General features: G+C 30.9%; 4 protein-coding genes across 12 annotated transcripts; 2 read left to right on the top strand and 2 right to left on the bottom strand.

Moving 5' to 3' along the window:
* The first annotated feature begins 1,828 nt into the window (after positions 1-1,828).
* Positions 1,829-5,519, top strand: LOC123205613 (syndetin-like). 7 transcript variants are annotated; one of them, XM_044622626.1, is made up of 5 exons: positions 1,829-2,175; positions 4,270-4,337; positions 4,494-4,566; positions 4,849-4,968; positions 5,044-5,519. In XM_044622626.1, the coding sequence occupies exons 1-5, from the start codon at positions 2,140-2,142 to the stop codon at positions 5,200-5,202; spliced, it is 456 nt and encodes a 151-aa protein (XP_044478561.1). In that variant the 5' UTR covers positions 1,829-2,139; the 3' UTR covers positions 5,203-5,519. The 7 variants fall into 7 exon arrangements, 4 of the variants coding, with proteins under 4 accessions (XP_044478561.1, XP_044478553.1, XP_044478545.1 ...); XM_044622618.1 differs by having other exon boundaries at positions 4,473-4,566; XM_044622610.1 differs by having other exon boundaries at positions 4,270-4,376; positions 4,473-4,566.
* A 588-nt stretch (positions 5,520-6,107) lies between these two features.
* LOC123197876 (serine carboxypeptidase-like 51) lies at positions 6,108-10,133 on the bottom strand. Its single transcript, XM_044612369.1, has 13 exons — positions 9,897-10,133; positions 9,680-9,774; positions 9,405-9,512; positions 9,069-9,315; positions 8,922-8,965; positions 8,771-8,838; positions 8,559-8,664; positions 8,260-8,465; positions 8,109-8,178; positions 7,724-7,774; positions 7,570-7,622; positions 7,359-7,491; positions 6,108-6,433 (listed from the first exon to the last, which is right to left on the bottom strand). The coding sequence occupies exons 1-13, from the start codon at positions 10,024-10,026 to the stop codon at positions 6,350-6,352; spliced, it is 1,395 nt and encodes a 464-aa protein (XP_044468304.1). The 5' UTR covers positions 10,027-10,133; the 3' UTR covers positions 6,108-6,349.
* Positions 10,134-17,724: 7,591 nt separating this feature from the next.
* On the bottom strand, positions 17,725-19,426 carry LOC123207147 (protein RGF1 INDUCIBLE TRANSCRIPTION FACTOR 1). Of its 3 annotated transcripts, none has more exons than XM_044624429.1 (4): positions 19,352-19,426; positions 18,793-18,978; positions 18,499-18,720; positions 17,725-18,103 (listed from the first exon to the last, which is right to left on the bottom strand). In XM_044624429.1, exons 2-4 carry the CDS (start codon positions 18,964-18,966, stop codon positions 17,870-17,872), a joined length of 630 nt encoding a protein of 209 aa, XP_044480364.1. In that variant the 5' UTR covers positions 18,967-18,978; positions 19,352-19,426; the 3' UTR covers positions 17,725-17,869. The 3 variants fall into 3 exon arrangements, with proteins under 3 accessions (XP_044480364.1, XP_044480363.1, XP_044480358.1); XM_044624428.1 differs by lacking the exon at positions 19,352-19,426 and adding an exon at positions 19,151-19,345; XM_044624423.1 differs by lacking the exon at positions 19,352-19,426 and having other exon boundaries at positions 18,793-19,345.
* A 2,865-nt stretch (positions 19,427-22,291) lies between these two features.
* LOC123209440 (cyclin-dependent protein kinase inhibitor SMR2) lies at positions 22,292-22,921 on the top strand. Its single transcript, XM_044627504.1, has one exon. The coding sequence runs from the start codon at positions 22,377-22,379 to the stop codon at positions 22,728-22,730; it is 354 nt and encodes a 117-aa protein (XP_044483439.1). The 5' UTR covers positions 22,292-22,376; the 3' UTR covers positions 22,731-22,921.
* Positions 22,922-24,537: the final 1,616 nt, after the last annotated feature.

Raw genomic sequence — 24,537 nt, 5'->3', positions numbered from 1 at the left:
CATATTACCTACAATTATGAATGATTCAACCTTATATGACATCATTGGAAAAGTTGTTAACTTTTAACGAAATGACATGGGTGCAAAAAGATGATCATCTAATACATTGAGACTCTATATTCTCTTTCAAAAAATCAAGTTGTATTAAATGATATGCAATATGAGTATCTTGCTAAACCCTAAAGTTCAGTATTGTTACTCTTCAAAACGAATTAAATGATACTTGAACATATTTGATTAGATGAATCTAGAGCATTCTAAGGTATTTTATTTTATTTTTTGAAGGTTGATGTCTCTAAGTCATCGAGAACACTAACATCAGTCTCTATTCATATGAAGATAGAGAGAAACCTTTGTGTTGTATATAATGTAAAACCTAATTGATTGAAATTATTAAAGTTTTTTTAAACCTTTGATGTTTAAGGTAATTAATTTAATATCCCACGTTTATCCAATAACACTATATTGCTCTCACAATTATTTAGGATATTATGCAATAATTTTTCTTTCCAATTCTGTAGACTCAAAATCAAAAGAAGCCCGTCGTTCGTTCGAAAAAGAATGATGAGAAAGACTTTGAAATATATAATGAATCTTTAAAGTGGAAGGTTGATTTATTGGCAATATTTGGATTTTGGTGATAATTTGAAGAGTTTGAGGTTGATTTTTGAAAACATTGGAGAATAGGAAAAAGATTCAGTTTATATGTGTATGGTAATTAACTTTTTACAGTTCAATTATTTTTGAAATTTTGGAAAAATTGTTTCTTTATCAGTCCGGATTAACTCATTGACGTTAATTTTATATCGCCTACTACAATGGTCTCTAACGGAAGTCAGCTCGAACTGCACAGAGAATTGAAGATACAAAGCCAGTGAGCCACGCAAATAGAAACTAATAGTAAGGGAAAAGAACTATATCCACCCAAATTTTGGCCCAATCTCAAATCACACCCACGGGAGATAAAAAACTCAAACTTCCACTCATGACCAAACTATCATTCAAATTTTTAGTTAAAGATAAGGTTAAAATCATTATTTTACCTGTAAACTTTAAAACTTCAAAATTTTTATCATTTTCCCCTTTTAGGTTTTAAAAACTAATATTTTAACCCCTCCCCAAAGTTTGAAAAATTTAGATTTTATCCCTAGAGTTTATTTCCTTCTCCGACCAACACCGACGACTGATTCTTTCCACCGATCTCTCTTCTCTAATTACAAAAGAAGAACCTTCATCTCTCAGATCTAGACAACAAAGCATCGTCTAGATTTAGAAGAACAAACAAAGGACTATGTTCATCATCCTTTGTCGTCGTGTTTGGACGACGAGACGAGCGACAAAGGACAATGAAGTGTTGTCCTTTGTCATCTGTGTTGTGTGACGAAGAGAAAGATCTCTTTGTCGCACTACCGTCACAGCACCAGAAAAGTGAGGAGGCTAGAGACGATGTTAGAGATGATGTTGAAAGATGAAGTTGAAGAGTAAGGGTAAAACTACTATTTTTGAAAGTTATGGAGGGCCGCTAAGCTTTGAAAAATATGAAAACCCTACGTTTAGGGGTTAAAAATGTTACTTTTCAAAATTTAAAAACTTTAGGTAAAGGTAAAATGTTAGTTTCTAAAACCTGGGAAGGGGGAAGTAATAAACTTTATAACTTTTTATAAAAATAGTAAAATAACTATTTTACTCCTCTCTTTAACAGAAAATTAACAGAAGTTTGATCATGGGTGGGAGTTTGGGCTTTTCATCTCTCGTGGTGTGGGTTGACATTGGGCTAAACTTTGGGGGAAATAGTACTTTTCCCTGATAGTAATCATTTCCTGCCGAACCAACAGAGCCTAACAGTTACCCACCGTCGCTGTTCCTCGGAAACTAATCACTTCTAAAATTACAATCAGATCTCAAATCAAATGGCCTACAGTAACAAGCTGTTATTCACGGACTTGGAGTTGAGATGCAGCCGAATCTATTCCCATTCGGCACCTTATCGGGGAATCCTTTTCTACTTAATGAAGATTTGAGGGAGGGAGGAGGTTTCCAGAGCTGGAGCGTCTTTTTCTTCTTGCTATTCCGAGGAGGCGGAACGGATTTGTCCAAGGTTGGTGAGAAGATTCTCAGTCTGTACGTTCTGCTAGATCCATGGCACTATTGCCTTCCTCTTCTAGTCGGCCCGAGGTAATTATATTTTTTTTTACAATTCTGTTAAATGCAGTTAACTTAATTGAATTAGGATTTCAAACTGCATTTGTTAATTAAAGTATGGAAGAACAGTCTTGGTTTTAGTTTACTTGAACTCATCTTTTTATTGAAATTATGAGGTTCTGGATTTTGTGGAAATTGAGTTGATGGTTGGTTAGAACAAAAACAGACTTTGTTATAGAAATCAATGCCTCATTGCTGAGATCAGGACAATCCTGTTCTTACTCTGGATACTCTTATAAGTATCAAGGAATGTTGAAGTGATTAATTCTGGAAAACTACAGAGCATTGATCACTGAGAGGCCTAGTAACATTAAAGATATTGCACTGCTGATTTTTAAATTTAGCATTACTAGACGGAAGTACTTAGTAAATCCCAGTTTAAATTTTGTAGCTACATACCAGTAACTTGGATATTTTTAAGTTTGCTTAAGCATTGCTTTTGTAGAAGCCATATTTATTGAGCATTCTTGGAAGCAAGTTTATCTATAACTTTAAAGCGGGGAAAGAAATACAAGCATAAGCTAGGATAGCATATTCATAGTCAACAAAAATGCCTTGACCCTACTTACTTAGCAAGACTTCAGCTTTCCCATGGCAGTTGCAGATATCATTATATGATAATAATTAATACAAGAATCCTTTTCCCAATGTAAGTGCTATAGTAATTAAATGACTAGGACCAATAATTTATCATTTGAAAAAAAAAATTCTATTAACAAAAATTTAAAAAAAAAAGAAAAGATTTTTTATCTCTGTTTTATGTATTATGATGGTCTTTCTTCAAGATGTTTTGTTGGGTTTATGGCATGGGTTTGACTAATACATGAGAACCAAAGTGGCAGTTAGACGATGATCGGATAACCAATCAACTAATGCATTAAGTTCTGCCTCTATGCTTTGGTCATTGAACTTCCCTCCATTGATCTTGTGCAAAACTAAGATGAGAGTTCTAAATTGGAGCCACTCAATTCCATGTGGAAAACTTGGTGATGAAGTTTGGAGCTGTTATAAATATGGAATTGAAAGAGATAATTTGCAGTACAAATTCAAAAACCAACAAGCACACAGACTAAAATTTTACTTCAAAATAAGTTATTCATTGATCAAAATGTAATTACAAGGAAGAAGGCTGTACAATCCTCCTCTTGGCTTACAAAATTGGAAAGGGAACAAGGAAATGACAAAAGGAATTGCAAATTCCTGGCAATTTGAGAGGTCAGTTCTCTCCCGTAGTAATATTTGGCAACAAAAATCTTTTGCCTCCCTTTCCTTTTCCTCATTCCATTCCACTTTATTCTTTCTGCCTAATGATTTTTCCACACTCACCAACCATCTAAAGCCACGCAGCCTTACTCAAGTGCTGCTGGAATCTCCCTAGACCACCTCCGTTCCAGCCCCATACACTGGTTGATTCTCTTTGGTCTCAATTTTGTGCCTGCATGTGTAAACTTTAATGATTAGAGCTCTATCAGGGGCCTTTTAAAGGACTTTTCACGTCTTTGTTATGATGGTGGAATAAAATTTGTTTGTCTTTTTATCAAAAATTCACGTCATCGTTACCATCTTATCCAAATAACATCCCACACCAGAGTGTATCAATTTGCTTCACCTTGTGGTGAGTTAGGATTCAAATAAGATGAGACATTCAGAATTGACTGCTTTTGTGGCTAAGCATTTAGTGGCAGGCCACTACCATGCTTGCAGCAACTAATGACTGAAGATTTGCAGTTTGTTTGATGCATTTTGTGTAAGTATAGCTAGGGAAAATGTATGAATATTTTTAGGGTTATTATTTTGTAGTTATTGGGTTGATAATTTAGGCTGCATTTTGCTTTAAAAACCTCAAGTCTATGAGTGCTGTAATAGTGTTTTAAACAGTGAACCTGGATATTTCGGTGATTTGGATGGTTAAGGTTTATGTTGGATGAAGGACTTGATGGTCTTGAAATGAGGGATTCTCTTGTATTTTTTAGTACAGTGTGCTTTCAGTATCCTCTTTTTTTGAAACTTAAAGCAAGTAATTTATTGTTAGAATTGGATTTATGTAATCTTTGTTACTTTCTCCAGGTTCCAGCTAGGGCTGCAGCAACTGCAGTTGTTGCTCATGTGTGTGCAGGGCTGCCTAATCACCAAAGGTTCACTCTTCCATTGAGTTCCAAAGGATTATGCTCTATGTGTGGAAGTAGACCTCAGGACTATCTTTTATTTTTAAGTTACATTTTTTTTTCTCTAGGTTGTTATCTCATGTAAAACTACTTCTACAATCTCAGCCTCTACTTGCTTAATGGTAGATATGTTGATTTGATGTTGGAAGAATTCAAGCGCTATAAAACAAGGCTTGCTCATGGAGGTATTCGCAAAGAGGTAACGGTTAAAACTGAAAATTTATCAATTATTCACGTAAGCTACAAACAGTGGCTGACAAGCATTCAAGCCATTAAAAAAGTATGAATGAGATGTATTGATTTTAAATGGCTATGCAAATATGAAATCTGTTTATATGTCCCACCGACTTTCCCTTCCTAGCTTCACTAGGTGGCTTCAATTGTATATGCATGAATGCATTAATGTCATAGCTGTGAACTAAGAAGAACACAAACTGTTAATCATGTGGAAAGGACTTACTATCTGAAACTATTTGTCAAGGTTCAAGACCATCTGTTAGAATATGAAGTTGAAATTGTTGCTGAAATTCTCATAGAAGGTCTATCAAGGGTAAAGAGATGTACTGATGAAGGTCAAGCTTTCTTGTCATTAGATCTTCAGGTATATTTGCGTATTTTATTGTTCCCTTTTGTATCTTGATTTAAGAGAAGTTGACTACCGTGTTTATTCTTTCAGGTTTTCATCAATGGCCTCCAACATTTTGTTTCCATAAATGTCAAGCCAAAGATACAAATAGTTGAGACTTTCATCAAGGTGACTATGAGCATAGTAAATTGCTATAAAATTTCTAAATCACGTGCAAAGTATGAAGTCAAAGAAGTTTTGTTAGTATAATTGGACATCTGCACCTTGATCTGTTTGACATGAATCTTTACCAAGTTGGAAATTTTATAACTGTTACATCATTATATTGTGGGGCTGATCAACCTCATAGCTTCAATGAAAGGCTGGAAAAGAAAAAACAAATTGGAAACAATAGAAAAGATGGAATCAGCCATTGTGTAGTTGGCAAAATCATGTGAAGTTTCAGGCTTTACACTACCATTTATTTGTTTAATTCCTTTTCACAGAGTGATGTAAATTGATCTCACTTAAAAACGTGTAGAGTGAATTACAGGGTTGTATAATTTCAGATGCCTTTCTCTGATTCCAATGATCAACCAAAAGAATGTGGCTTAATTTAAACTGCAATGCGATGAAGAACAACCATTTTGGCCTATAAACAAACGGAAAGTAAGAAGGTTGTATAATCGGCATTGTTTAACAAGCCGAACAGGCACATTTACCAGTATTTTATGTGATTTACCTTGTTTGATTTAGTAGGCTATCTTAATATAAATGGGCAGCATTAGGATATACAATTAACAATGACCAAGAAATCATCAATCATATAAGATTGATAAGTTTCTATCAATTTAATTATTTATGGACAAAATTATGGGTTATACGTACAAACTAAGATGATAATTTGTAATTTAATAATATGATCTGTTATTTTTTTTAATTTTAAAATCAGAAGTTATCATATTAGGTTGTGTTGATAAATTTGTATAATTTTTTTTTGTGTACATCAATTAATTATTTATGGACAATTATTCCTACAAACCTAAGATATCGGTAAATATGATTATTTATTTTTTATTTATCAAATAATTAAATATTACCTTATTAATTTATATAAATAAGTTTATTAAATATTCATTAATTTTAAATAGGAAGACTTGTATTATGTAAAAAAATAAAAATGAAATCGGGCACTTTATTCTGTTTATATTAAAAAAACCGACTGTCATAATATATAATTTCAGCTGTTCCCCTTGCAGCTTTTGCCTCCTTTTGATTGCCTGTTGAATTTCCCCCATTTACCAACTTGGAGTCTGTCGACAAGACACAGGCTGTGTTGTGCAGAATCAGAAATATCTGTAACTTTCTCTCTGTTGTCTTATTGTAAAGTGAACTCTTATCTTCTTCTTCTTCTTTTTTAGGGATTAGAAGTTGCAGCAGCTGGTGAGTCTGTGAATGCACCCACCATGTTTAATGCAATGCACGGTTGGTCAACTGGTACCTGCATTTTATATTATGTTTCAATAATTCAATTCTTTAAAAACATGACAAAATTTACATTTTACTTCAGTTGAGTTTTCCATGTGAGCCTGTTCGGATGAGCACTCTGAAAATCAACAAGTACTGTCTTTCTCATGCATCAAAATTTACACACAAAAGAAATTACAACTCAAAAGACAGCATGTCTGGATTGTTCCTGTTGTGTATGCTTCTAAGCTACTTGACTTTTGTTGTTGTAACTACATGTGAGTTGTATAAATAAACAAATATATTCATAATTTACAGAGTTTGTCCCTACCATGTGTCACTGTCACTGTCACACATCAAACTCAAGCAACACCTTCAACACTATGGAATTTGCTTCACCCTGTTTATCTATTATATTTATTTGGTAATCCATTCTATATAAAAATGATGCTTTTGGTTTTGGGTATTTGAAAATTTTCAGTTTTGGCATTAAGAGAAGTTTTATTTTTTGTTTTTTAGAAATGAAAACTTTAAAATTTCACCCCCTAAAATATAAATAGATTTTTCAGATTTAGAAAAAAAAAATCACTTTTGTATAATATGACAAAAAACTTTTTTATTTATCAAAACTGATCATATCAAAGAAACATTTTATTAACTTTTTCTCTATATTCTCTATTTTTTAATATTTTCAAAAGAAAAATATTAATATTTATCTCTAAAATCACATTTAAATTCATCCAAATGTAAAATTTGTAAATATTAATTTGACTTAATCAGAAAAAAAAAACCTAGTTTGGTATGTCAATATTTTCATAAATTTGGAGTTTAGGAACATGATATGTATTATAGGAAGAATAACGATGTTACGAGGCAATTGATTATTTGATGAAGACATGACAGGTAGAGTTAGCCATTGATAAGATTGAACAGAAATTAGAGAGAGAGTTTTGACTTACAAAATGACCTGCTCCAAGAATCCAATAGAAATGCAAATTTTTATACGACTTGGTGAACCCTCTTGTTTGGTCGTCTTTCCCACAAAATAATGGACTTCTTTCTGTTTTCAGAAACTTCTGCAGCCCTTCCCACCTATAATTCAATTTAAATTAACATTAATTACTCCTTTTTCATTGTCAACTCATCAACTGTAGCTCTGTAAACTCTTACTTGAGTTTCTCAACCCATGCTTCAGTTCCCTTTGTTGCACAAATTAAATCCAGCTACAAAATTTATCACAATACCAGTTAAACCAAAAAGCTCATATGGGCAAGGGCAAGGGCAACCCATTTTCTAATGTTCAAAGGACTCTTTAATATCTTACTTGGCCATTGTATATGGTGACATGCACCCCTTTTGCAAGCAACTCATCCACCTGAGAAAAATAAAATAAAATCATCTTCTTAAAAAAAATATCCCAATTGCACCAATAAGTTAAGGATGAGCTTGGCCACAATTCGCTTTAGATTTGTGAGAAGATAAGAGTGGAATCTTTGGCTTCAAATGAAAAGGGTTACAGTCCAGCTTTCAACTCATTTGACATGTTATCTGATACAGACGTGTTGAGAGAGAATGATTCCTTCGAGTTCAAATCAAGTTTAAATGATTTGGGACTTAGCCAATTACATCAATCAAACAATTGAAATCTCAGATTTAATAACCGACTTACAAAGATGCCAATGATAAGTTTTATGAAAATTGTGAAGTACCTCGTTAATCCTTGGTCTCATGAAATCGCCTTGAAGTTGGGAGAATACGAAATCCGACTGCCCTCCCCATCTGTCACAAGTATAATTATTAAAATCATTAATTACTAAAGTATGAATTATTTATTTCTTAAAGGGGTAGAAGAAGACGTACGTTACATTTTCAGGAATAATCTTGAGCTTATTTTTAATTTGGCCGTTCATCAAGCTAGCAAGGTCACCGTCTCCACCGGCAGTAGCAGATTTCAAGTAACTAAGGTATCGTGGGTACCTTCTTCTTCTTGCTATTTTTTCCGATAACTCTGCTGCCGTTGCTGATACCGGGTCCATACCCGAGTCCAGTAAAAAATTATAGAAGTCCTGAATATAAAAAAAAAATTATCAAAATAATCTGAATGACAGACGCCTTTTTTGAAAAAACTGTGTTAAGGAAGAAAAAAATTAACAGAGTACCACGGAGCTGCTGCTAGACGCAATCACTCCCTCAAGTTCACTCCATGAATTGGTGGCATCAAAGAATTGACCATCTTCAAGTTGCTGCTTAATTTTTTGAGCCAAACTGTTTGCCAAAATGGATCATTTTTAAGTTTAAAATTGCAGAAAAACTACCTATTAATTATCTTCTTCTTCTTCTTCTTTTTTTTTTTTAAATACAAAATATTGACCTGTTTGATTTCTCCAAACCATTGTTATCGAGCCGCGAGAGATCCTTAAGCAGAGGGCCCCAAGAAAGCTGCATATTTTTTCAGTTAAAACTCAGCCCAGATTGAAAGTGAATACAAACTATAATCAAGCAAAAAATGGAAACAGACTTACCACAAAATCCTCTGGAGAGATCCAACTATCTCCCAAGGCAACTCCTATGAATAGAAAAACAGATTATTTTTATGAATAGGGAAACAGATTAATTAATTTTCTAAGCAAATTTTATCTTTTTTTTAAATAATTTACAACACAAATAACCTCCAAGTTTAAGTTTTAATTTTCCAGCTTCGATAGCTTTTAGGGCAGACAATCCGAGAGTGACTGCGAATTTTCCTCCATAAGACTCTGCCACAATGTACAGAGGACTCTTTTGGAGTTGCTCATTTTTGTTAAAAAGCCCCTCCAACAACGCAGTTAAATCTGTTGCAGCCTCAACATCCGTTTTAACAAACAAATTCCAATTTGAATCCTCCACAAAACTGTATCCCGTTCCAACAGGATTATCCTGTATCACCCCGAAACATCATTCAAAATCAACTTAATCTTTATTTAATTAAATCAAATAAAGCAGAGTTTCAGCCATGGCCAACTTACAACAAACAACAGATCAGCTTTTCTCAACCATGTTGAATTCCTGCTTTTCAAATTAGTGTCTAATGGTCCAACCTCTTGGAAATTCCCAATCCCAGCTCCTGAAGCACCCTATTTTATACAAATATATTATATAAAAAGGCAAAGAAAAGAATTCACAAACTTCATGGCCTAAACAATAAATGAACTTTCTTTTTTTTTTTTCTCTTTTCAAATCTCAAATGAGTAATTTTAATATGACACTTCATCTTCTTAAAAAATTAGGAATCAATACTTACTGGTCCGCCTTGCAACCAGAGAATGATTGGCCATGGCTTGGAGGGATCTTCAACTCTATATGGACTTCTGTATAGCCACCAAAACATGTGTGCTTCTGCATAACAAAATCCAACCAAAACTCAGGACATTTTCATTTCAGTTTTTGTTTAAGAAATCAATCACTAACAGTTTCAAATGAATGAAGAACACATAATTGCTGAGAACAGATTGACATACTTGGTCTGACTTCAACGTATCCCCACTCTTCTGATCCATCCTGGGTTCTTCTCAAAGCTCTGGCATTTCCTTCACGGAAGGCAAGAGAGAAAAAAAGGAGAACCACTGCAGAAACATACCACCTCTCCATACGATTGGCCAAAACACAAGACGCCCAGTTCACAGGACAATAAACGGAAGGATGCAGATATGAGTAAACGTTTATTTTATTCACATAAATTGATGCGATCAAATCAAATAAAATAGATAACCTTTCTTTGTTTCTGACTGTAACAGAAGAATCAAAAAAGTGGAAACAATCTCTACAGCCAAGGTAAAAGTTAACGCTCTATGTATGTACAGCAAAATCATTGCTGTTGTTAAAGTAATAGTGTTAATTTATTTATTTTCCATGTATAAATTATTTATTTTATTTGGTTTTGTTATATAATTATCTCTATATATTTTGAATACCAAATTTGGTATCAAGATAATAATCATAATATGGTTGAATGATTTTAAATTAAAAATAAAATAATATTAATAAAAATATATAAAATAATTTTTTACAAAAAGATATATTAAAATGGTTTATCAATAGTACAATTTTATCTTTAGATTTTATAGTATCAAATGTAATTATTAAATATATTAGATAATATTTTATAAATAGTTAAACCAGTATAAATATATTCTAACATTTTAAATGTAATAATCTTTTTCATAATTACGAATCGAAATTAATAAAATAAGTAACTGCACAAATATACTTTGACTCTTGATTAGTAGATTTTCATAAATAATGAATCGTTGGAATGAGACTATTAAAATCATTTAATTCATTATAGTTTTTATTTTGATCTATTTATAATTTCTAACTTATCATATCTTAATGTTATCTTAGAAACCTTTTTAAAGGTCGGTTGAACATTGTTTTGCATCATTAGCATAAGAAAAAAGCTGATTAATAGCAACAACGTATTCGATTTGTAATCTTGCGTTACTTGTTGATTGAATGTGAAGTGAGACATTTTTCTCATATCATAACCAAATAGATTACATTAAAAGATTCACGAATTGGTCTTGATATTGTGAAGACAATTTGCTATTGTACTTTCAAGTGTTGTGATATTTTTCAACAATACTTATTTATATGACAATGGAGATGTCTGATGTCCTAAAACTTGCATATGTTAAATATGAACCACAATAATTATACATTTTCCGTCGAACCAATCTACCACATATATTTTCTTCAATATGATTGAAATACTCTCACACTGTTGATTTATGTTTTTTTTTTTTTTCAATTGCAGTGCTAATGTATGCTTCGCGACTAAGGTTCTCCATTGAAATATTAATTTTTCTCATTCTAAAAATAATCAAAAAATTAAATTTATTTGGTCTCAAATCCATTTCAATACAAATAATAATATATAATAATCGGCAAAATAATGAAAACGAATTAATTTGAAAAATTGAGAATGAATTGAGAAAGTTGAAAACAAGAGAAAGATTGTTAGGTTTTAGTGTGAACATATCTTAGGGGTTTGTCCTACGACACTTTTTTTAACTTTTTGAGCTTGTAAGACTTGCTTTATTTTTATTGTCTTGGTTTTTTCAAGGCTAGCTTAGGTTGTTCCACCGTTTTCTTGGTTGAGGTCTTGATTACTTGAATTGGAATATCCTTTTTGAACTAATCATGTTTAAATAAGTAAAATTGTGATTCAATAATCGCTCTCTATAATTACAATATTAGATTAATTAAAATTTTAATTTTTTATTAATCAAACTAATTTTTTCCGGCTTGTTTTAGATAAGACTACTCTCTTTTACTTGACAGGCCCTTTGAAATATAATTAGCTATAAATTAAGAGGAATTAGTGTGTATATATATAATATTATAATTTTTCGACAGTTTAGAAATCAGAACCCGCCTGATTCCTAGACGGTTGTAAAATAGGTTGTTGACTTGTTGAGCTCACAGATTGTGCCGTGTCGTGTCGTGTCTCGTCTCTGATCTGTAATGTGTCTGGCGGGTTATTTTTTCACTTTCCTTTTTTCTGTGGAAGTAAAGGCTAATATAAAAGTTTAACAGTTAAAATGTAACAGAGACTTAGCGCACAATATAATACTGAAGAAAGAACCAAAAAATAATAATAATAATAATAATAATAAACGAAGGGATGGCGTAAGTATTGAAATGGTATGTGTGGTTAGAGTTAAAGACTTTTGAGTGCAGCAAAAGATAGTGACTGTTTCTGGAGGAGTAAAGAAAAGGACACCAAAGTTTTCTCCACTCAAACTGAAAGTCTTCAAAGTGAACTGTATTTTTGTTTGTATTGTAAGCTTTTGGGAACCGATGGACGGTCCATTTTAAGTGGATTACTGTCTTAACCTTTTAGAGGCTGCTGCTGACAATACGATTCAAGCTTTGCCATTAACGTTTGGCTTCAATCTTAGGTTGCTTATAAATTTGGAGGAATGAATTTGGGCGTGTCTAATTTGGCTTTTGTCCACTGATAAAAGGGTTCCCTTTTTTTAGATTTTTTTTAAAGTTATTTGGTTGTATTTTAAAAATATTTATAATAATTATTAGCACTATATAATATATATCATATAATACGAAAATATATTGAGGCTTTACCCTTTGGGGATGGGGGGATTGATATTTTCCAACATTTATATCAATTACAAAAACGGGATTTTTTTTTTAAACAATTGCATTATTTAAGATTATATATGTATATTTAGTTACAAAATTTCTAGCTAATTACAAAAATTATATATTAGTATTGTAAGATTAATTAAACATGTCAAATTTTATTATTGTTTTGAGACAGTAAAGAGGGAAATAAATGAGGATATACGGTAATAGAATTAACAAAAATTATTATAAATATTCTTGCAAATACAATGTTGGAGGGATTAGCTCGATTAATGAACAAAAAATTTTATATTGATCATAAGTGAGACCATATTCTAATAAGTATGAAACTAGAAATGTTAACAATAAGAGACTTATGAAAATCATGAATTCTTCATATTGTTAATTTAGGGTTACTCATTCTTGAAACCACTAATATTAATGTTGACATTTCTGATCTTAATTTCTAGTCTCTTAACCCTAAATTGAGAATTACATTTCTTAAAACCACTAATATTAATGTTGAACAATCACATAATAATGTAGTAGAAAATGATGATTTACAAAGGTTTGAGTAATCGCATAACAATGTAATAGAGAACTATGGTTACAAAACATATCAAGTTAAATACTATTCAAGATGTTGATGAGGATGAAATGATGAATATCCACATGGTTGATATATCAAAGATCGTAAAGAATTAGGTGCGTGGAAACAAAGACAAGGTTTCGAATTAAAATGCGTTCGACCACTATGACAAAATGAATAATATTCCAATTGAGGAAGTTGTGTTTAAAGATAAGATCAATGCTAATTATGGTACTAAAAGGTACAGACAGCTTCCAACATGCAAATGCAATTAATGTTAATTTATTGCTAGAGACTGAACATGCTCCTAATGATGCGTTTCATTTTCTACTTTCTCCCTTAACCAGATGTCAATGTCTATTACTCAAAAAACAAAGAGTGACACATAATCTTTCAAAGTGGATGACATTTTCTCATACAAAGACTGTTTATAAAATGCATTCAAATGATATACTTTCAAGAATAAATGTCAATATAAAATTTATAAATCTACAAAATCTATATGGGGGATAACATATTTTCATGAACTTTTTATATATGTGCATGAGCAATAAAATTAGAAGGTTGTGACTATTTTCAATCACGTTGCATAAATACCCACCATGCATGTAATTGTAAGTTTACCGTGGAGATGAATTTATATTAAATTATTTTATATAACTATAATATTAATAATAATTGATGGTGAAACCTTTAAGACGTTGCCTCGAGAAAGTAAACATTTCAAATTATTAATCAAAACTCTAAACTGCTATAAATAACGAAACATTATATCTGACTTAACATATAAGAATAGGCTGAAATTTGAAACATTTTAATTAAGCTCCCGAAAATCTTAAGGAAGAAGCTCAAGAAGTTGTAAATTAGCTTCTTCAATATAAAGGCTTTTGAAAACAATAAGATAATCTAAAAACTGCACATAGATAAACCCAACCAAATATTCTATTACACAAGTTGTTTCAACAATGGATAAATTGGGCTTCAAATGTGCAACTAACTTGTCACAAAATTTATGACTTGCCCCACAACTTAGCAAAAGGGCTCCAGCTGCAAATATTATGTATTTGTACCTAACAATGACAAGTTGGGCACAGACGCAAAATTATATTATTTTCCTCTTTGATAAACAAGTCAAGCTATGCAAAAACAGCCAATTTTGAACAACCTGGAAGTCAGAAAAATAAAAGAAATTATAATGACCAATCTCTCCAAAATGCAAAACTTTGCCTACTTTCACATACATGTTTACTGTTTGATTTGATATCTGACCCTCCAATGTTTCACTCAGACTGTTTGCATGTATGATTTAATTCCACATGGTTCTTGCTTTGATAATGGTGGATTTTATATGAAAAGAAAACATCAAAAGATTTGGGAAAATATTGAGAGTAGGGCTGGACTCGAGCCGAGTCAGCTCGAGCTCGATCGAGCCTGAAACGAGCTAGATTTGGCTCGATAGATTTTTTTTAAATTTTTTATACAAAACGACGTCGTTTTGAGTAATATATATTAAAAACGATGTCGTTTTGATAACGAAAAACTAATCGAGCCCGAAACGAACCGGCCTTAGCCGAACTCGAGCCGCCCATATATGAACCGAGCCGAGCTTGAGCTCAAGCGAGTTGAGCTTTGTTCGGCTCGAATCTAACCCTAATTGAGAGGGTTTTTTAAAGATATAATTTTAAAAATGGATCATGATGGGTGTTTAGTTTGGGTAATATTTTATTACCAAAATAGAAAGATTACCTTGAAGATAGATTATTTAGAAGATTACTGGATATAAATTATTACTATATTTGATAAAATTTGGTAGATATAAATAATTATTATATTTGGTTAAAGGTAATAAAAGATTATTAATAAATTATTTTACTTAAATGCTCTTGAATATAATTATTTTTAAATATTTTTTATATTATTTTTCATATTAATTAAAAATAAATTTATTTTTATCTCAAAAAATTAATAAATAATTATATAATTATAATAAACTCAAGATTACTTCAGTAATCTTTAAATTTCTAAGGTGAAGGTGGTAATCAGATTACTACTTATATTACCTATCACGTCAATATTGATAATAAAAGATTATTATAATTTTTTATTATTGTAAATCAAATAGAAGAATAAAAGATAGAGTACCAAAGTATTCTTAAAAAACTTCCACCACACAACCCTAACTGTATTAGTTGATGAAATGCAGATGGTTGGTTATAATAATAATTAGATAATGACAGGCATTTGAAAAACCAGGAAATATTTTAAGTTGTCTACTCAAACAACAATTGTTAAGGAAAAGTGTTTTTGACAATTGTGTATCATTTGAAAGATTAATCAGAGGCATTAGGCCCACAACGTGAAATTCTTTCCAAGTTTGAATGAATTTTTGTATTGATATTCTAACCCCTAAATTGAATATTAAGACTTTTAATCTTCTCTATACACTAAAAACACTTTTTTCAATTTTAATCATTCCTACTAATGAAAAATGCTCTCGCAGAATAGACAAAACCCTTTTTTTACTAACGGGTCAACTTTATTGGATGTTTTATTTTTATTAGACTTTTCTATCTTTTTTCGAATCTTTTAATTTTCGTTAAAATTTTTTATTTGAATTTGATTTTTTCATTTTCACTCGATCTATTTATTTGCTGTTAATCTTTAAATTTCTATTTGATTAGTTTTTAAATTTAAGATGATTGACCCATTGCTTAATAATCTAGATCAAAGGTTATTGTATATTTCTATAAAGAAGTGTTGCGGCGGCAATATATTGATAATATTTATAAAATAAATTTCTTGAAAATGACTGTACTAGAGATCTCTAATGCAATTTTTATATATAGATGATGAAGATAAATAGTTATAGTTTTATCTATTATATTCGATTTTAAATTAAAAATAATTTTTTATTTCATTTCATTATAGATTTAATAGTTATTTAATCTCAACTGAATAAGAAATTATTGTGATAAAGATAAAATATAATTTAAAAGATAGTTGTCTTTAGGCAAGAAGACATTACCTGTATTCTAAATTATATTGAAGATATGTCTGATTGTTGTTATTATAACTTATCACTTCATCGAGTATCGTTTCTGTGATTTTGGTTAAGGCTTTTAAATTTCTTTTATGTAAGAAGTGCTGCCCATTGTGGCAGGATTAAAATGGGCTCTCATAGAGGCTGTTTCATCTCAACATAATGGCCTACAATAGAGAATTCCAAATGGGCTTAATCAAATCTTTCAAATTTTCGAATCATTTTACTAACAAAAGACATATTTTTCAATATGTTCATATGATTAATTTTTTCCCGATTTATAGAGAACACATCAAGACAATTTAAAAAAACATGTGTATATATACAAGAAAATTCTTTAGTCGGGAAATTCTAATAATAATTCTTTGAGGATCATAATTAAATTAAATATTGTCGGATTCATTTATTAGTTTGAATTGATATTTTACCAATAAGTTTTCCAACCCTGATTAATCACTATCTTGTTATAATTAATATAATTAATGCAAATGACATTTTCTCAGAAGCATACTTGTATTACTGTTTGATTCATTTGTGTCCATGTTTGGTTTGAGGTATTTTTTATTAAAAAATAAAAAATCTATTAATTAAAATATTATTAATTATAAATTATTTGATAAAAATTAGAAAATATAAATAATTATTATGTTTAAATTTAATTAGGTATAATAAAAAATATTATTTCACTTAAATGATCTATAGATTATTTTAAAATATTTTTATATTGAATAATATTTTTGACATAATAAATTAATAAGTAAAGAGAAAATTATAATAAAACTAGGTAATTTTTTAATATTTAATGTGAAGGTGACAATTATAAAAATATCTCTATATTACTTATTACATCACTAAGAATAATAAAAAATTATCAAAATCTTTTATTATTTAATAAACTAAATAAAGTAATGTCAGTAATAAAAAATTAATTATTAGAGTAATATAATTATACCAGAATTTTTAAATAGAAAAATGTTTATACATTTTAGTTTTAGGGCTCACTAATGATTAGCACTTGAGTGGAAATTAAATTAAAAAAAATAAAATTCTATCTCATGCTAGTTATTTATGGCAGATGCATCATCTTTCTTTCCCAAAACAAAGAGCCACAATTAATTTTAACCAAAAGAGAGAGCACTGAAGAAAAGAAAGAAACAAAATTTCTGAAAATGAAAACGAAATGGAGTTGGCCATTTGCATAAAAATACCATATATTATGCACGTTACATGAACCCTACCATATAAATAAAAATTGAGCTGTCGTTGCTTTATAATAAGAAAACCGTTCATGTGTATTTAGGTAACATTTACACCTAGCATTGTCCAAAACATTGATGACACCATTATTGAACACTAAGTCAGCTCCAACCCTAAAGTAACTTACACCTAAATTTTTATATTGAAGTTAGGCCCTTAACTAACTTTATAAATTTGCCTAATTCTTTAGCACATGCTGCCTTGTGAACAATTAGCTGGATTTGGTATATATAATGTACAAACTTATATAATTTGACTTGTAAATCACATCATTTTGTTACATTTCTATTGATTTTATATTTAATTAGATAAAATATTAACAGGAAATTATATGTAAATACATTTGATTAAACAATATACACTTTTAGATACACAATTATATGTATAAATGATGTATCATCATGTGATTGTGTATAAAAAAGTGTTTACCCATAGCATTGCTGTGGATTAAATATTATTTATTAGGTCCCGAAAGGTGCTCTATGGGGGATGCCTTTTCTTCTCCTAGAATTAGATTGAGGTGGAGGAGGCGTGCGTCCATAAATGTCTTGTGGTCTTCCTTCACGCAATTCTTCTTCTTCTTCCTTTGATCCCAATCTTCTTTGTATTCCTTCTCTTGTTTGCGACATTTCTGCCTCATTCTTGCTGCTGTTTATTATAAACGTTGCATCCCCATTTTTTCTTATTCCTGCAAGCTGAATTATACATGTAAAAAAATATATTAATGGCCTAAAAATAAGTAAATAAAAAAAAAATCAAACAAGGGGTAGAAGAAATAATTGAGAAAAAAGTGGAAAACACAATTTGAACCATTGTGATTAACCAAATGAAAAACTGAAAGCATAATTACATATTTATTATACAAGTATTGGAAACGCATTTTGGAAATATACTTGACTATTTTTCATGAAATGCTTCCAAGTAAACTATCTGAAATTCTCTTAGAAGTAAATCGAAAATGAAGATTCCAAAGACAAGTAATGAAGGAAATAGTGGCGGCATTGGCGAAGACGATAACAATGTCAATAGAATTTTGCCATTAAAAAAAAAATGATTAATTGTATCAGAATTGATGAGAAAGATAACTAACCTTACATCCCAATGAACAAAAACGAAAGGGATCTAAAAGACTTCTCCCACAAACTTCACAAAGATGAGAAACCCCTTTGCCAGCAGGACCCTTGGGTTGGGGTCTTTCATTCAAAAATACAACTCTGGCACTGTTTATAACATAAGTTTGAACTTCACTGATGTCCAAAACCTTTTGAACTTCAGCAACCCTAACAACATCGTGATATGACGATCGTCTGATCTGTATATATACACGTGACAATCATTTTATTCAACAGAAAAATAAAGAGAGAAAACGAATTTGAATACCCACTTGAATTACAGGATGATCTTTGTGTCTTGAAGATCGGCAGTAGAAGCAAAACGCATCGTTCATGCAATCAAGGCAGTACATATTGCATTCATTACGCGGCGCATCTCTGTGTCTAGGGCAAATTGTGAAGAATGTTGAAGATAACAAAGACTCCAGCCATGGCGGCACCAACATTTGTAATGATCACTGCAGTTGTGATTACAAAATCAATACAAATAACGGGTAATGCCTAAAAAATTAGGCAATCAACCATGCAAATATGCTGTATTTTTTAACTTTAGCATTAACGAAGATGAAAGATGTATAAATGTAGTAACAGAGAGAGAAGAAGAGAGACAGATGAGCAGGTTTAAAGAACCTGAAGGTACAACATAGGATTCATCTACAAAACAATGGGGGATCAACTAAAGGACAGGAAGACAGATGATTAAACAAATGTGCTGAAATATTTGATGATGTAACGGCTGAGATGAGGGGATGGTAGGTTAAAGATGATTTACGAACGTTGGATTTGGGGGGAAAGGGAGAATAAAAAGAGGTGGTGGTGTTTGGAGCTTACGCAATACTTTGGGTTCTTCTTTGCGTCTCTTGGTAAGAAGGCACAAAGTCGGCAATTAGGTTACGTTTGAGCTGGTTAGCCTTTTACAATGAGCTTAAACCATGCTTAAGAATATTTATCAATCATTAAAACATCTAAAAAATTATTCAAAAGAAGGAAAAAAGGGAATACCCATGTGGGTGAACTCCACGTGGCTATAATTGGAGGGTTGAATAATATGACACGTAGGATATGCCTGATCCTCTGGCTTATTTCAGTTTTCAAGCGGTAAAGGCCCAGCTAAACTAAAGTAATTCATTTTTAAAGTCAAATTGACAATGCATAAATTGATTTTTATGTAGTTCTAGATTTAACCAAAATAAAAACAAAACTCGTGTAATATAAAATCAATGTTTTGCATGTTTATATTCTTACAGCACAAATAAATTGCCAGAATTTGAGAATTTTCTAATATATGTAAATATTAAAAAATAAATTAACAAATAGCGGCAAGCCATATTAATCAGGAAAAGGGATAAATCAAAGGGAAAGATGTGACATAAGAATACTTACAGGGTAGTGTTAAGTGACGTTGTGGTAAAAGTTATGCTTTTGCTTTGCTTTGCTTGACGAACTAATATTGATGGATCCCTTTATGTGAGAAAGAAGAAGCATAAAGTCAGCAACAAGATACGATATCATACATAACTTGAAAGGGGCAGTGTATATGTTACGTCAATAAAACTATATATATTTATTTTTTACATATAAATATGTATACACATAAATATATTATAATATAATTGAATGATTTTAAATTAATAATAAAATATGTTTAATCACATGATGATATATTCATATATGTATACATAATATTACTCGTAAAATCATAAGTTCGAGATATGTTTGCCACTTCAATATTTAAGATATTTTATCATAAAGTCTATGCTATGAAGCAAATAAAGGGCCGCAACAAAATTTTTCCCCATTATTCAGAGTGAAATCAACTTCAAATCATTGAAATCGTTGTGAAGAATGACGAGGAAGGACCACAGTGATGGAGAACAACAACGACAACAAATAATGTCCAAGAAGACAGACTACTAAATTTCGTCTCTCTTGTGTCGATTTCGAAAATTTGGAATGAATTTTTGGAAAGGAGGAAATGGCAGTGAAAATGTGCTTTATCAATGGGGTATTTTTGTCATACCACAATATGATAACTATATGATTATAAAAGTGGAAAGTCATATTATTTTTTATTAGGCCCCCACAAAAATGGTTATTTTTTTATTACCCTAAACTTTAAAAGGCCTTTATTCTTTTCTTGCCTATTCTTTGTAGGTTTGTCAATTGAACTGTACAAACCTAAAGCCTGGAATTTCAATTCAAAAAAAGTGTAAGACTAAACTATATTCGGGCCTGAATTGATCGTGAACATCCAGACTGCTCAAAATGCCTTTTCTTTTCCTTTACTTCACTTCTTTCTCTTGTCTTTTCCTTTTTTTTTTTTAAGAAATTATATTCACATATTTTTAGTACATAAATAAATATATAAATGATATATTATTATATGATAAAAAATTTTAAATTAAAAATAAAATAACACTCAATCATATGATAATATATTATTTATATATTCAAACATGTGTATTCGCAATGATACTATTTTTTTTGTTCTTCTCTACTTTTGCCTTTCCCTCTTGCTAAGTTTTAACATTTCCCCCGTCCCAGCTGGCGGCACTTAAGTAGTTAGTGTCATGACCTCGAATTGCAAGTTGGGATAGCTAAAACATTGCCACCAATTGGGGGTTCCAATGCCTTTGCTCAAAATCATAGCCAAGCTGCCAATTGTCTCTCCTTCGCACGCTTTTTCTTTTAATGTTTTATGTATGTGTGGAGTTTGTGAAGTTTGTGGGGTTTGAAAATGTGTGGATTTTGCTTAATTAAGGGAGGCTTTGTGAAAATGGGAGAGACATATGGGTTAAGCCTTAACATCTTTATGATATCCAAAACTTTTAAGTGTAACATTATATACACAAATAATGAATGCAAACTTAAATATATATAATAATACGTCACTGTAGTGAGACTAATATGTCATCATTTACATTCAAATTTATAATCATAATTGCACCTATAGTTTTATTGAACTTACAAATGAATCGGACTTAAACATCACAAATGAAAGCGGAATGAGCCTGCCTGAAGCCTGAACCAAACAAAAAAAGTTCTGGTTGCGTGTACATTTACGCTGTATATACACAATATTATGTTCATGGGGTTCAAACAAGGAATTTGCACACTAACAGTGAACAGCTAGTTTTAATTATCTTATCACCTAAATATTGCGTGAAAGGTTTCTCCGCCGTCTCCAATCAAAATAGAGAATTATCCTAAATAACAAAGACGCAATTGATATGTATGAACAGGCAGGAAGAAGTGTCTGGTAGTGAAGGACGCGGAGAAGAAGGTGCTATGCCTTTGAAAATGCCCAAATTATAATGATCAATAATATTAGATGGTCCAGAGTTAGAGAAATGGAATTCTATGTCGATGTCAACTGTGCGAAATTTTCCACGACTAGAATGGTATCCGATGCCCGTTGTTTACATGCTGACAAGAAAGAGAGAAAGGCATGAAGTGACAGCTGAAGAAGGTTAGAATATACAGAGGTCACCTTATCCTAAATATGCTCACTTCCCATATAATTTAAGTGACCAACAAAAAATATATATATATATATATATATATAAAATATGAGATATTAAAATTGAAATTTTTATTTATGTGATATAGGAGTTATAAAATTAATTATTATTTATTTAATATGAATGATTTGATTTTAAAAAAATTATTCGATTTAAATAAATAATAAATTAAAGAAAATAGAAAAAGAATAAAAATAAAAATAAAAAGTCATGGAGTTTGAATTAACAAGATAAGAATAATAAGGACGTAACACAACACTACAAATAGCGTAGGAACTTTCTTCTCTCTTCAATCTTCATTCAAACTTGTACATACAAACCCTATTCATATCTCCATGTCTAAGGATCAGAAGAACTTGCTGCAAAACAATGATCTGCCAAGGCTAAAACCACCCGAGATCAGAAGTAGTCAAGATGATGATAAGGCGGCGATTCAAGAATCAGAAGAGTGTGAAGAGTGCAAAACGCCGACTGCCATTGAGCACAAGATACCAAACATTCAAAGCTGCCCACCAACACCGCGAAAAAAAGTGCAGTCATCTTCTTACAAGAGAAAAAGGAGTGAGGTTCCGTTCTTTGAAGATACCGGGCGTGAGGAAGTAGAGTGCTTCTTTATATCATCAGAGTTATCCAAGGTTGAACTTGAATCTCGAGCTGTCAAGAAGACGAAGAGATGTAGGAGTTTGTGAAGTAGTCTCTAATTATACTGTAAATTTTCTATCTCTAAATCTCTTTTAATTTGTTTCCCATAATTATTTAAGTAAATATTGTATAAATTGTCACTTCAGTTTTGATGGGTCTTACGAAAACTGAGCATCCGGAATGATAGATTTCTTGTATGAACATAAACCCTCTTATTTCAGTCCAGAAGTTTTTGAAATTTTCTTTCTTGTGATTTATTTACCATGATCTACCAAGCAACAGAACAAATTAGAACATTGCAAATGAGTATGAAACGAATTAGGGCAATAGGAGAAACATCAATTAAATGAAGCCTTAAAAAAACTAATATCTTTTGTTGTCCTAAAGAGATTGGCTAGGCGGTTTGGTAGAGTCGCTTCTAATTTCGACAGCTTTAATAATTCAATAAAATTATATATATAAATAATTAATAAAAAACTTATATATAATCAATTACATATCATTCTATAGTTGAATGATTTTGAATTAAAAATAAAATAATATTTTAATTATATAATATTACGTTATTATTTGTGCATAAACCTGTATAAATTATTTATGTATATAATACTACTCTTAATTATTTCTTGGTTGGATGAAGCATACTATTTTATTTCTGCATCAAAATTTACCTATTTACTAGCCCCATTTAACCTATCTTATAATGCCAATCCATATTACTTTTCATCATCTTTTGTGGCATATGGAAAGAATGGCTTGATTGCTTATCAATACAATTTGTAAGTGCTGCACGTCACCCGGATCCCAAACTTCATGTAATTTCTGGGTTTTCACAGTAAATTAGCAATTAATTATATTTACATATAGCCTTATTTCATTTTATTCACTAATTTTGTAGCGTATTAATATTATGACAAATATTCGGATATGTCCAATTGGGATATTCCCCTCGTTAGCCATTGAAGGATCATCTAAATGATTTATAGATAACATGAAACAGTCGGTATGGGCCATGTTTCCATGTGGCAACGAGCTGAGAGCCTGAGACTATTAATATTTAAAAAAATTCATATGTTGCATCATTCTTATCTTTGAAAAATGCTTTAATAAATTATGGGATAAGAGTCTTGAAGCTTGTTGTGTTCTCCTGAGTTCCAGTTTTATTCATGCACCAGTTTTTATTTTATATAAACTCAACATGAAAAATAGAGCAGAAAGACATTAGTTTTAATTTTTTTTTTTTAAAAAAAAGAAAATATTGATATATTATATTGGTAACGAAAACAGGTGTTTGGGCCCATTCTGTTTACAGTTGGGTTCCATATTAGATAAACTGGCCCATGTAGTTGAAGTAGGGTGAAAAAAATAAAAGAATAATAATAATAATTTGGTAAATCTTACTTACAAAATTATTATTGTTATAGAATTAATTTAGCAAATATGAAAGATAAAGAAATGAAAGAAGATTGAAGGAAGGCAGTAAGACATAATTGAGAAGAAAATGAGAAGAAAGCAAAGCAATGAAAATATGATTTCTGGATGCTACAATTACAAAGTATGAAGGGTATTTATAGAACATTTAGTCGTCCTCTTAGTCAAGAAAAATACACTTTTGCAAGCCAAAATTGTCAAGGCATTTAATGCCTTCTTATTCTCTTTTACCAAATTTTTCTTGTCCTGCGTCAGTCTCTCCAATTTCTTCTTGCAATAATAAATGTTTTCCCATCCCTTTTCTTGACTTGATTTGGTGGAAAACCACCTGCAGCTGTAACACTCCTGTAATACCCTCAGGTATATTTCAGGGGTAATTATGTCTTTTGACCCTGTTTTGAGATTTTTCTCATTTTAAATATA

Source organism: Mangifera indica, chromosome 2 (genome assembly GCF_011075055.1).
Source record: "Mangifera indica cultivar Alphonso chromosome 2, CATAS_Mindica_2.1, whole genome shotgun sequence".
NCBI classification, from domain to species: Eukaryota; Viridiplantae; Streptophyta; class Magnoliopsida; order Sapindales; family Anacardiaceae; genus Mangifera; species Mangifera indica.
This window is presented reverse-complemented; position numbering and strand designations above follow the sequence as displayed.

What these genes read in the sequence shown, in the direction of transcription:
- LOC123207147 (XM_044624429.1), bottom strand. Translation starts at nt 18,966, where the DNA reads ATGTTGGTGCCGCCATGGCTGGAGTCTTTGTTATCTTCAACATTCTTC. An exon ending in AAGATCATCCTGTAATTCAA is followed by an intron (nt 18,721 to 18,792) that starts GTGGGTATTCAA and finishes GTATATATACAG; the next exon opens with ATCAGACGATCGTCATATCA. An exon ending in TTTGTTCATTGGGATGTAAG is followed by an intron (nt 18,104 to 18,498) that starts GTTAGTTATCTT and finishes TGTATAATTCAG; the next exon opens with CTTGCAGGAATAAGAAAAAA.
- LOC123197876 (XM_044612369.1), bottom strand. Translation starts at nt 10,026, where the DNA reads ATGGAGAGGTGGTATGTTTCTGCAGTGGTTCTCCTTTTTTTCTCTCTT. An exon ending in ATACGTTGAAGTCAGACCAA is followed by an intron (nt 9,775 to 9,896) that starts GTATGTCAATCT and finishes TTTGTTATGCAG; the next exon opens with AAGCACACATGTTTTGGTGG. An exon ending in ATTATTCCTGAAAATGTAAC is followed by an intron (nt 8,179 to 8,259) that starts GTACGTCTTCTT and finishes TACTTGTGACAG; the next exon opens with ATGGGGAGGGCAGTCGGATT.
- LOC123205613 (XM_044622610.1), top strand. Translation starts at nt 2,140, where the DNA reads ATGGCACTATTGCCTTCCTCTTCTAGTCGGCCCGAG. An exon ending in ATGGAGGTATTCGCAAAGAG is followed by an intron (nt 4,567 to 4,848) that starts GTAACGGTTAAA and finishes CTATTTGTCAAG; the next exon opens with GTTCAAGACCATCTGTTAGA. An exon ending in TCTTGTCATTAGATCTTCAG is followed by an intron (nt 4,969 to 5,043) that starts GTATATTTGCGT and finishes TTATTCTTTCAG; the next exon opens with GTTTTCATCAATGGCCTCCA.
- LOC123209440 (XM_044627504.1), top strand. Translation starts at nt 22,377, where the DNA reads ATGTCTAAGGATCAGAAGAACTTGCTGCAAAACAATGATCTGCCAAGG.